The sequence below is a fragment of the Oryctolagus cuniculus genome, chromosome 2, assembly GCF_964237555.1.
Source record: "Oryctolagus cuniculus chromosome 2, mOryCun1.1, whole genome shotgun sequence".
Taxonomy (NCBI): Eukaryota; Metazoa; Chordata; class Mammalia; order Lagomorpha; family Leporidae; genus Oryctolagus; species Oryctolagus cuniculus.
The window spans coordinates 13203527-13214235 of record NC_091433.1 but is presented as its reverse complement, the minus strand read 5'-3'; the positions used below and the strand labels follow the sequence as shown (position 1 = coordinate 13214235).

The 10709-nt window shown below is 44.5% G+C and overlaps 1 protein-coding gene across 24 annotated transcripts in view; it reads left to right on the top strand.

Moving 5' to 3' along the window:
• The first annotated feature begins 890 nt into the window (after positions 1-890).
• Positions 891-10709, top strand: part of LCORL (ligand dependent nuclear receptor corepressor like) — a 216165-nt gene continuing 206346 nt past the window's right edge. For 11 of the 24 annotated variants that reach the window (XR_011386200.1, XR_011386199.1, XR_011386197.1 and 8 more), the window contains exon 1: positions 923-1229. Coding sequence is in view for 15 of the 24 variants with exons in the window: in XM_070068084.1 (XP_069924185.1) it covers positions 1079-1229 (151 nt within the window). In the remaining 9 variants the exon portion in view is untranslated. Of the gene's footprint in view, positions 1230-10709 lie in introns of all 24 variants that reach the window. The other 13 variants (XM_070068085.1, XM_070068079.1, XM_070068088.1 and 10 more) reach the window with 7 other exon arrangements.

The following is a 10709-nucleotide window of genomic DNA, read 5'->3' as shown; positions in this document are numbered from 1 at the left end:
CAGAACTTATCCCACAACATTTGGAAGGCGCTAAACGACCTGCCAAGCGCTGTTCTAGGGTCGGGCGACCCAGGGGGACGATGTCATGGTAGAGGAGGTTCAGAGGATAGCTGCCCTACAGGAGTTCACGGTTTGCGGAGCCTAAGAAGTTTCTTCTGTAGTTTTTCAGTCAGCTTTATTCAATACCCTACAAATGATTTTCAGTGAGAAGCTCCGCATCTTTTCCCCAGTTCTTACAAATATTCTCGCTTTCCGCGAGCTCTTTGTCTTGGAAAATGAAGTCACTGGGTCGTAAGGCAGTAATTTCAGATGCGGCTCAGTGACAGGCTTGCCTTTTCCCTGCGAGTTACGAGATGACAGGAACCCCGAAAAGTTTCCAGTACTTAAAAACACACAGCGAAGGTTGCATCGGAACGGTTTCCACTTGGCCCTTCCAGCGCAGAGCCTAAGTGACCACGGCTGGGTCGGACCGCGACGCTGCCTGTGGGAAGCTAAGCGCACAAGGCTTACCGCTCAGAGGAGGCTAAGGCCGGTCTTCGAGCTCAAGGGTGTGAAGACCGGCGAGTGCGCCTCCCTGCTGGACTACAATGACCGGCATGCACCGAGCCCTGACAGCTGGCTCCGCTTCGGGACTCTGGCGCAATGGAGCATGGGAACTGAAGTCCCCTACAGCCGGAGCCCGGCGCGAAGGCAGAAGGGAGGCGTTACGAGTCCGCTCCATTAGCGAGCGGGTTCCTGGCGGGGCGCTGGGTCTCCAGCTCCCGCTCAGGGTTTTCGCGGGCGGCGGGAGCCGTATGGCTCGCATGAGTAAACTCCGGGGGGAGGGGGGAGAGGGGAGTGGATGGGGAGGCGGGGTCAGCGGAAGCGGCAGGTTGCTTCCTTCTCCTCTCGCTCCCTCCCCGCCTCTCCCTGAGGGAGCGGTGGGAGGGGGAGGGAAGGGCAGAGGGAAGGTAGTGACACGTGTCAATCAACCCCCCTCCGGGGGGCGCGCGCTCCGGGGCTCGCGCTGAGGGCTCGCGCCCCTGCCTCGTGCCTGCGCCGCTCGTATGTAAATGAGGGCGCGTGACGCGGGACGCAGATGGACAAGGGAAGAGAGAGAATGGCCGCTGCCGCCGCCGCTGCTGCCGCCGCCGCCGCTGCTCAGTGCCGGAGCCCTCGGTGCGCGGCGGAGAGGAGAGGATTCCGGCGGGAACTCGACTCTTGGCGCCACCGTCTCATGCACTGTGTAGGTAAGAGAGACACGGATCGGGGCCCCGGGCTCCGCGCGGCGACGGCTGCCGCAGCCCGAGGAGTTTGAGGCTGAGGGGTTTAGTTGAATCTCCCGTTCGGGTCAGTTCAATGGGGGAGCGCGATGGGAGCGGCGGCGGCTCCGGCGCTCGCCTTTTGTCTTGGGGCTCCTCGCCTGGCGCGCTCCGCGCTCCTCCGGCTCCTCGGCTCTTGGGCTCCCCGGGAACTGTTAGTTCGGACCCGCTCGCCGAGCCCCTGAGGCGGCCGCTGGCTCTCGCTCTGCCCGAAAGTGCTCGGCGCCCCCGTCGCCGGCCGCCGTGGCCCCTGTCAAGAGGGAGGAAGCCGCCCGGCGGGTCGGCGCCCGGGCGGAGAGCGGAGCCGGCGGGCAGGGCGGCGGGAGGAAGGCGGGCTGGTCCGCGCCCCCGCCGAGCGCACACACACCCCCTTGGCGCCCCCGGGGGCCGGGCCGCTCGACGCCGCGGATTTCCCGGGGACTCGGACCCCGGGGACCCTCGGGGCGCTCGCGGGGCGGGGATCGCGGGTGGTCGGGCGAGGGGCGGCGGGGGCGTTGCCCTTGGGGCGGGGGGCGCCCAACTCTGCCCTCTCGCGCTCGGCGGCGGCGCCGGCGCTGTGTGTACCTCTTTAAGAAGGAGCCGCTCGAGCGCTGACGGTTGGGATTTGAAGTTCTTCCTCCCTCTTTGGAAGTCTGGACGGATGGGGGGTGTTGCCAAGGGAACGGCACCCTCCACCCCCTCCCCACCCCGCGCGGACGCCGGGACGGCTCTGGTCCTTTTTGTGTCATGTGATGGACTCTTCCCTGCACACTCGGACATACACGCTCACACACCCCGCGCTCCCCACCTCTGCGGATCCCGTCTTTCTTTTTGGTGGGGTCTCCTCGCTTCCTCTTCAAACTTCTGGTCTTGGGGATCTCGTTCCGTGGGTTGTTTAGGGTGGCGGGAAGTGATGGGGCTCCCCCACCTTGCTGCAAGTCACTTCTTGGACCCCCCCCCCCGCCCCTGAGTGAGACGTTTGCGTGGATCTGTTATGCAGCAGGTTGGTCTCGCGGGCATGGATACGGAGGAGCCAGCACGAGTTGCGGGCTGGGGCGTGTCGTGCGTGTTTGTGTTGGACGCGGGGGACGGGGCAGAGGTGGAGAGGAAGGTTGTGTTGTGTAAGGAGCGGACGGTGGCGAGTAGCCTCACCTTGCCGCGCTGGCCAGTAAATCCTGGCGTTTGGAGTTGAGGAGTAAACCTTCGTGGCTTAGGAAAACAGCTCGCACCGTGTCTGCAGCTGTTTTTGCACCGCCTCGCGCTCCTTACCGCCCATCCCGCTCTCAGGTGGGTTTGGTTAGCGCCTTAGGATCTTCCTGGTTTTCTCAACTGGAAAGGAGGTGGTAGTAAGTTAAACGAGTACAACTGCAATTTGGAAATGTGCACTGCACATCACGATGAATACAGGAAAGCGTGCAAGAAAGAAGATTGCTCTGATTGAAGCATTTAAGTGATGGTTAAGCAATTTACTGTTTTGTTTCAGGCTTGTAAAATATAATTGGTCTTATCTAAAGAAAGGTTATGGGAAATAGCTCTAGACAACTATTAATTACATGTTTTTTTTTTTTAATCCTCACTTTTTTGCATATATTTCTTAAAAAGCTGAATTTGCCATTTGTGCTTCTTGGTTACATGGACCTGTTTTTTATACTGGTTTATGTAAAGATCTCTTTTACCGAAAACTGATTTTAAAAATTGATGAGTTCATTCAGGTAGACTCAGGTAGGATGACGGCATTGCAACAGTGTTTCTATGTATTACTGTTAAGTTTTGTGAAGCCATACTGTGATTTGAGGACGTCCTAGGTCAATTTTTATATTTTAGAATATGTGGGGTTTTTGTCATCTAGCTTATTTAGATACATTAAGTATGGTTTTGCATCACAAAGATGAGTACCTTTGAAAAATAGTTAAATTTTAGTTAAGTGAAAAACAGAATTAATGAGTTTCATAGAAAATAGAATATTTTTGTTTGTACTACTTAGATACTGAAGTAGTATTGGAGAACACTGAAAATTCACTTAATACTGGGTATGTAATACCTAATCTCTGTATACACTTAAAATGTTTTAAAAATTTTGATTTGAGCAGCAGCAAAGAGACAGAGAACTCCCTCCCATCCTTTGGTTCAAATCTTCCCACCCCAGCCCCCTCCTCTTGTCTGCAGTGGCCAGAGTGGGAACTCAATCCAGGTCTCCCACGTGGGTAACAGAAACTCAATTACTTGACCCATCACCACTGTTTCCTAAGGTCTGCATTAGTAAGAAGGTGAAGTAAGTAGCCCAGGCTGGGGATGATACTCAGGAACTCTGATGTGGGATTTGGGTGTCCTGCTTTATATATTTTCAATGTATATAATTATACTGTATATGAAAATAAATTTTTTCTTCAGTTCTAAGAACTGAAGTTTTAGTGTTTGAGAATTATTTCCCACGTTCTCAGCCCTAGTCAGGAAACTAAGACCAACCTTATAACTTTGTTTTTGTCATTGTTATTTTTAAATAAGCAAAAATACTTTTGAAAATAGGGTATATATTTGCTGCTTTGATCAGGTGTTTGGTTTCCCCAGTATCCTGTCACATTTATAGTGTAAATTGTGATTAAATGTAGTTCGTATAATAATTGTATGTTGCATTTTGCAATTAATATAATTACATCTATAACTTTAAGTACATTTATAAAAATCCACTTTTCTTTGCATTTATGTACATGTGTGAATATATATTTACACACATTTATGAATGCTTTGTGTTGAATATTCACTGCTTTTATTGCTTGAAATAATTTTATAAAATATCCTTCTTGCCTTTGAAGAAGAGAATGATCTTATTTTTAGATGTAGGTAGTGTCTCGGGTTTGTACAACAAATTAGTATTGAGCCTGTAGTAAAGTTAGGAGTCTTGGTTCTTAGCCTAATGCTTTAAAATAATCCAACACATTTTTTTAGCTTATATATAATAATTTTATAGAGAAGACAGTTATTTTAGTTGTCATGACTTCTTATTGTTTAAAAGCTAAAATGTTTGTTGATGTGAAAAGAGATGTCTACTTTCTCATAATTTGTAGCTCATCTCTTTACCTTAGATTTTTGACTATTCTCTTGAGTCCTTCCAGGCTTTTTCTTTTAATTGGAGAGTTGGCCTTCAAGCTCCTTGCCCCAATTAATAGCTCTAAGACAAGTGTTGCTTTTGTTAATTTGACTGTTTTTCTGTAATCATCCAATACTATTCTATAATTTTGATGTGCTCATTTAACAAATGTTTGAGTACTTATTGAACATAATAAATAGTATACTAAGTATGATGTTGGGTGATAATAGATTTAGTCCTGGATCTTACGGAATACTCATAATATAATTAGTATCTGACAAGTCTCATAAAATTAAAGACAGAGTAAAGTCTAGAGAGATGCATTAGTATCTTTTTAAACGTTATCAGGACTATTATAGTGTATTAAAATATTTGCTCTGGGAAATAGGCCATTTTAAATTTTTCTATTTTGATACAATTTCAGTCTTGCAAGAAAAGGTGAAAGAATAGTACCAAGGAATTCCTTTGCCTTTTTACCCACATTTGCCAGTTTTTCATTTTGTTATATTTGCTTTATCATTCTTGCCCCATATCCATGTCTCTGTAGGTTCTGAACAATTAGATGCTTTAGAGCTATCATATTTCTTTACTCCTAAAAGATTCTGTATATATTTTGTAAAATCAAGGGCATTTTCTTACTTAACCATAGTACAGTTATTAAAACTATGAGATTTGGTATTAATATACTGCTCTTGTCTAATTTATAATCCATATTCAAAATTTTTTATTTTCTTTATGAACTTTTTTCAGTACTGTTCAGCATCTACCATATGATCACTCAGTATTACCTGTAATCATCATGGCTTTTTATTCTCTTTTTGGTTAGGAATACTTCCTAAGGCTGCTTTTGTATTTCTTGACCTTGACATTTTTGAAAAGTACAGGGCAGTTACTCTGTAGAACGTTCCTCAATTTGAATTTGTCTGTAGTCTTCTCGTGATTAGATTGGTTATGCATTCGACATGAATACCTTTGAAGAGATGTTCATTCCTTGTCGGTACATCCTATCTTGAGGCTCATGATGTTGGTTTGTTCCAGTGTTGGTGAGGTTAGTTCTGAGAATTTGGTTAAGATGGTTTTCTTTGTATTTTTCCCTGAAAGTTATTATTTGCTCCTTTGTAATTAATGTGCAGAATGTTTGTGTATACTGAAATCTGGATGCCACAGAGAAAATTAAAGAGCATCTGTTTATAGCCAGCATTCATGACTGATAGATAAGTTAAAACATCAAGGTTCATAAGTACAAAATTTAGGAGACCCACTTAATTCGAGTCTATGAGATTAATCAAGCAATCCTTTCAGTAGTTTTTTTTTTGTAAGTAGTTTTTATTCACAAAGGAATGTACATAAGAGAAGGTGAATGGAGCCAAACCAACCTACTGCTACCACTAGAAAACTAAATAACAAAATATGACAAGTCTTCAAATAATCTTGGAAAAGTACGTATTATGAAAAAGTATTGATTTCAAAATTTTTGCACCAAAATAAACTTCTTTTGATTTCATTTTTCAATGAGCATTTTGAAGTCCTCTCATAATACCATCTTTGTATTTGAAAAATAGCATTTTGTTCTTAATTTAGGTTAAATAAAAATTAAGATTTATTAGGCAATTACACAGAGAGGGAGAGACAAAATGAGTAAATAAAAGGTTTTTGAAGATTCTTATCTTTTCTAGACAAAACTTACAGCGGGGGCTGGCGCTATGGCATAGCGGGTAAAGCTGCCGCCTGCAGTGCCAGCATCCCATGTGGCTGCTGGTTCGAGTCCTGGCTGCTCCACTTCCAATCCAGCTCTCTGCTATGGCCTGGAAAAGCAGTAGAAGATGGCCCAAGTCCTTGGGCCCCTGCACCCAAGTGGGAGACCTGGAAGAAGCTCCTGACTCCTGGCTTTGGATCGGCGCAGCTCCAGCTGTTGTGGCCAGTTGGGGAGTGATCCAGCAGATGGAAGACCTCTCTCAGCCTCTCTTCTCTCTCTGTAACTCTGATTTTCAAATAAATAAATAAATCTTAAAAAAAAAATTACAGTGAAGATACTTTTCTGTATCTTAGCTCATTCCCTTTCATATAGTTTTTCCATAATTGGCAACAACTCTAATCAGCTTAGTTACATTTGCTTTTTATTATTTTTTTCTCTTTAAACTGTTGTCAGGTTATTTCACTTTCTTCACAGTATCTGATGGATTCAGTGTTTGTGATGTGGTAAATTAGGCAGATGAACATAAGATTTGGGTTTGTGTCTGGATTACTGGTTTTACTATCATACAGCCTCTCTTATAACCTACAGTAAATCATTGCTTGGAGTAGCTGCTTTGATTTCATAATTTACAAAGCAAGTAATATCTCCCTTTTGTCTTTTGTTCATCAGGTGAAAGCCCCTGACCACATTCAACTAGTTGGCTATGTTCTTCCAGACTGTTTCTTCCCCGTTTGTCCAGTTTCTTTAGACAATGCAACCTTTTCATTTGCTTTTATTCTCTTTTATATATATATTTCTCCATATTCTTGAATCATTTTAGTTGTATCTTCAATCCTGCATCCCCAGTTGTCTTTAAAATTCAGCTCTACCTAGAGTTTTCTAGAGCATTTAGAGTCCTTTGATTCAAATTGACCTTTTTTTTTTTTTTTTTTAATTTGACAGGTAGAGTCATAGACAGTGAGAGAGAGACAGAGAGAAAGGTCTTCCTTCCGTTAGTTCACTCCCCAAATGGCCGCTACGGCTGGCACTGCGCCGATCTGAAGCCAGGAGCCAGGTGCTTCCTCCTGATCTCCCATGCAGGTGCAGGGGCCCAAGCACTTGGGCCATCCTCCACTGCCCTCCCGGGCCACAGCAGAAAGCTGGACTGGAAGAGGAGCAACCAGGACTAGAACCTGGCTAGGATTAACCTAGTGAGCCACGGTGCCGACCCCTGACTGGTTCTTTTCTAACAGGTCATGCAAGGAATGTATTTTGGAATCAGTTATGTTTCGTAGTCCTTATGTTTAAACTGTTGATGATGAGGGACTAAGTCTTCATAAATGGTAGAAAGGGGTAAATGGAAAGAACCCATGTAAGACTCATAGACACAAGATGTTTTACCTTTAAGATTGCTGTGTTTTAATCAGAAATGCTATATTGTATAATAGTGGCTTCTGGAATGAAGACATAAGTTAGAGAATTAGCGTGAAGGTGATATTTAAATCTATGGAAAATGATGAGATTACCACAGGGTAGGATAGAAATAGAGGACTTGGCCGGCGCTGCGGCTCACTAGGCTAATCCTCCGCCTGTGGCGCCAGCAACCCGGGTTCTAGTCCTGGTTGAGGTACCGGATTCTGTCCTGGTTGCTCCTCTTCCAGTCCAGTTCTCTGCTGTGGCCGGAAGGCAGTGGGCCCTGCACACATAATGGAGACCAGGAGGAAGCACCTGGCTCCTGGCTTCAGATCGGCGCAGCACTGGCTGTAGCAGCCATTTAGGGGATGAACCAACCAAAGGAAGACCTTTCTCTCTGTCTCTAACTCTGCCTGTCAAAAAAAAAAAAAAAAAAAAAAAAAAAAGAAATAGAAGACTTAAGAAATTATAACATTTCCTGGCTAAAGGAAGACGAACTTCAAAGTGAGGACACTGAACTTTTATACTTAAAAGTAAAGGCAGGAGCCAGCGATGTGGTATAGCAGGTTAACACCTTGGCCTGAAGCACCGGCATCCCATATGGGCGTTGGTTCGAGATCCAGCTGCTCCACTTCTGATCCAGCTCTCTGCTATGGCCTGGGAAAGCAGTAGAAGATGGCCCAAGTCCTTGGGCCTCTGCACCTGAATGGGATCCCGGAGGAAGCTCCTGGCTCCTGGCTTCAGATCGGTGCACGATTGCTGCAGCCATCTGGGGTGTGAACCAGCGGATGGAGGACCTCTTTCTATCTCTGCCTGTCCTCTCTCTGTGTAACTCTGACTTTGAAATAAATAAATCTTTAGCCAATGACTTTACTTTTATTTTAAAACTGTAAAACTAGGGGATATTGGTATTACCAAATCCTAAGAAGAGTGGATAATATTAAAATAAGGAGGGATTGTTACATATTGATGTTAAATTCCTGTGGTGAAATGGTTTTTCTTGAAAACATGGACGTTCTAGATGACCTTGACTACATAAATTTCAGCAGAGCAGTAGAAATGGCTGCTAAATTGTAATAGGCTATAGAGAATTAAGTTATATCCAGAGGTTAACGTTTGTAGGAGACTGCTCAGTTAAGAACTATGTTTTGAGGAATAACCAGTGAGTGGAACAGAAATTGGAGACATATCTGGGGTCTAGAGATGTTTGTTTCTTAGATAGTAGATAGATTTATAATAGTAAGGTAGATGGGAAATACTTTTTAGAATCAGTGATACTGATAATTATTTTGTATGTTGTATTTAAGCTTAGATGAGATAGTGACAAAATATTCAGATATATTAGATAAAGCAAGAGACTGGGCTTGGTTTGAATTACTAAATGTGAATCCTTTATTTTTGTCCTTCAAAAATGTTTTCCTTACCAAGTTCGTCACTGAGATAGTACATACGACATTGGTGCCTGGCACATTTTAAAGAAATGATTTTTTTTCCAATTAATTTACTGTTGTCAGTCACCAAATATCTTGAGGCCTATTTGACAGTTCGTTGAGGTATAATTCTATTTCTTTTTTCATACTGGGTTCTGAACTGGAAATAGACATAGGAATCAGGGATGAAAATATTAGCTTTTTTAACTGTTTATTTTTATCTACTTTAAAGGCAAAACAAGAGAGTGAGAATGTGTGTTACATGCCAGTGTTTGACAGCTCCCATCTTGTTCACTCCGCAAATGCTTGCAACAGCCAGAGCTGGACCAGGCGGATGTCAGGAGCCAGCAACTTCATCTGGGTCTTCCACTAGAGTGGCATCACCTGACTCCCAGGATGCATCATCAGGAAGCTGGATTAGAAGTGGAGTTACCTATGATTTAAACCAGGCTGTCTGGTGGTAGGATGTGGGCATCTAAGTAGCAACTTAACCTGCTGTGCCACACCAGCACTAGGTTTTTAATGATAAGGTTGTGTTGAAGAACTTGGTGATGACTTGAAGCCAAAATTAAATATTGGCCTACCTTACTCCCTGGCTTTCTGAATTGCATTGAACACCCTGTCAAAGATAGTGCAATCAGAAATTTCAGGCCTCTTCTACAACGCAAGGAAGCTCTAACCCAGGGAGGCACAGTGAGCTAGAGTCTTGTCCATGACTGAAAAATGGCTTTTAAAACATTAATTCATCCAGTAGGTATGATGCATCAATATTCATTTTCTTTCCTTGGGGAGGACTGAATAAGTGCTTGTGGGAGTGCTATTTTATGGGACAGGCAAGAATGGTGGAGTGGATCAAAAAACTTACTGTTAATTCAAGAAATAAGATTTTAGACTATGCTTTTTTTTAAGCTTTATTTTTTTGAAAGAGTTACACAGAGAGAGGAGAGGCAGAGAGAGAGAGGTCTTCCAACTGATGGTTCACTCTCCAGATGGTCACAACGGCTGGAGCTGTGCCAATCTGAAGCCAGGAGCCAGGAGCTTCTTCCTGGTCTCCCATGTGGGTGTAGGGGCCCAAAGACTTGGGCCATCTTCTGCTTTCTCGGGCCATAGCAGAGAGCAGGACAGGAAGTGGAGCAGCCGGGTTTCGAACCGGCGCCCATATGGTACGCCGGTGCTTCTTTCTAGGGCGTTAACCCACTGTTCCACAGTACAGGCCCCTAGACTATGCTTTTAAAGAGCTCACAATGATTAGGGATGTGAGGAATTTTAAGCTTAGTATAATATAATGGAAAGATAGGCAAGGGAGTAATTACTTTTGACTTGAAGAATCTAAAATGATGACTTCAAAAGCTCAAGTGAAAACTGAGATTGACAAACTTTCTGTAAAGGGCTGGATGGTAAATACAAGGGGTCTTCTAAAATGTTAAGGAAAATGTGCATTCTGAAGAAACTGCATGTATTTAAAAATTTTTTTGCATCAAAACAAACACCTTTTATTTCTGTTTTTCTAGAAACTTCTTGAAATCCTTTAAAAAAAGGATTTATTTATTTTACTTGAAAGAGTTACACAAAGAAAGAAGGAGAAGCAGAGAGAGGGAGGTCTTCCATCTGCTGGTTCACTCCCCAATTGGCCACAATGGCCGGAGCTGCACCAATCTGAAGCCAGGAGCTTCTTCTGGGTCTCCCATGTGGGTGCAGGGGCCCAAGGGCTTGGGCCATCTTCTACTGCTTTCCCAGGCCATAGCAGAGAGCTGGATGAGAAGTGGAGCAGCTGGGACTCAAACCTGGTGCCCATATGGGATGCTGGCACTGCAGGTGGTGGC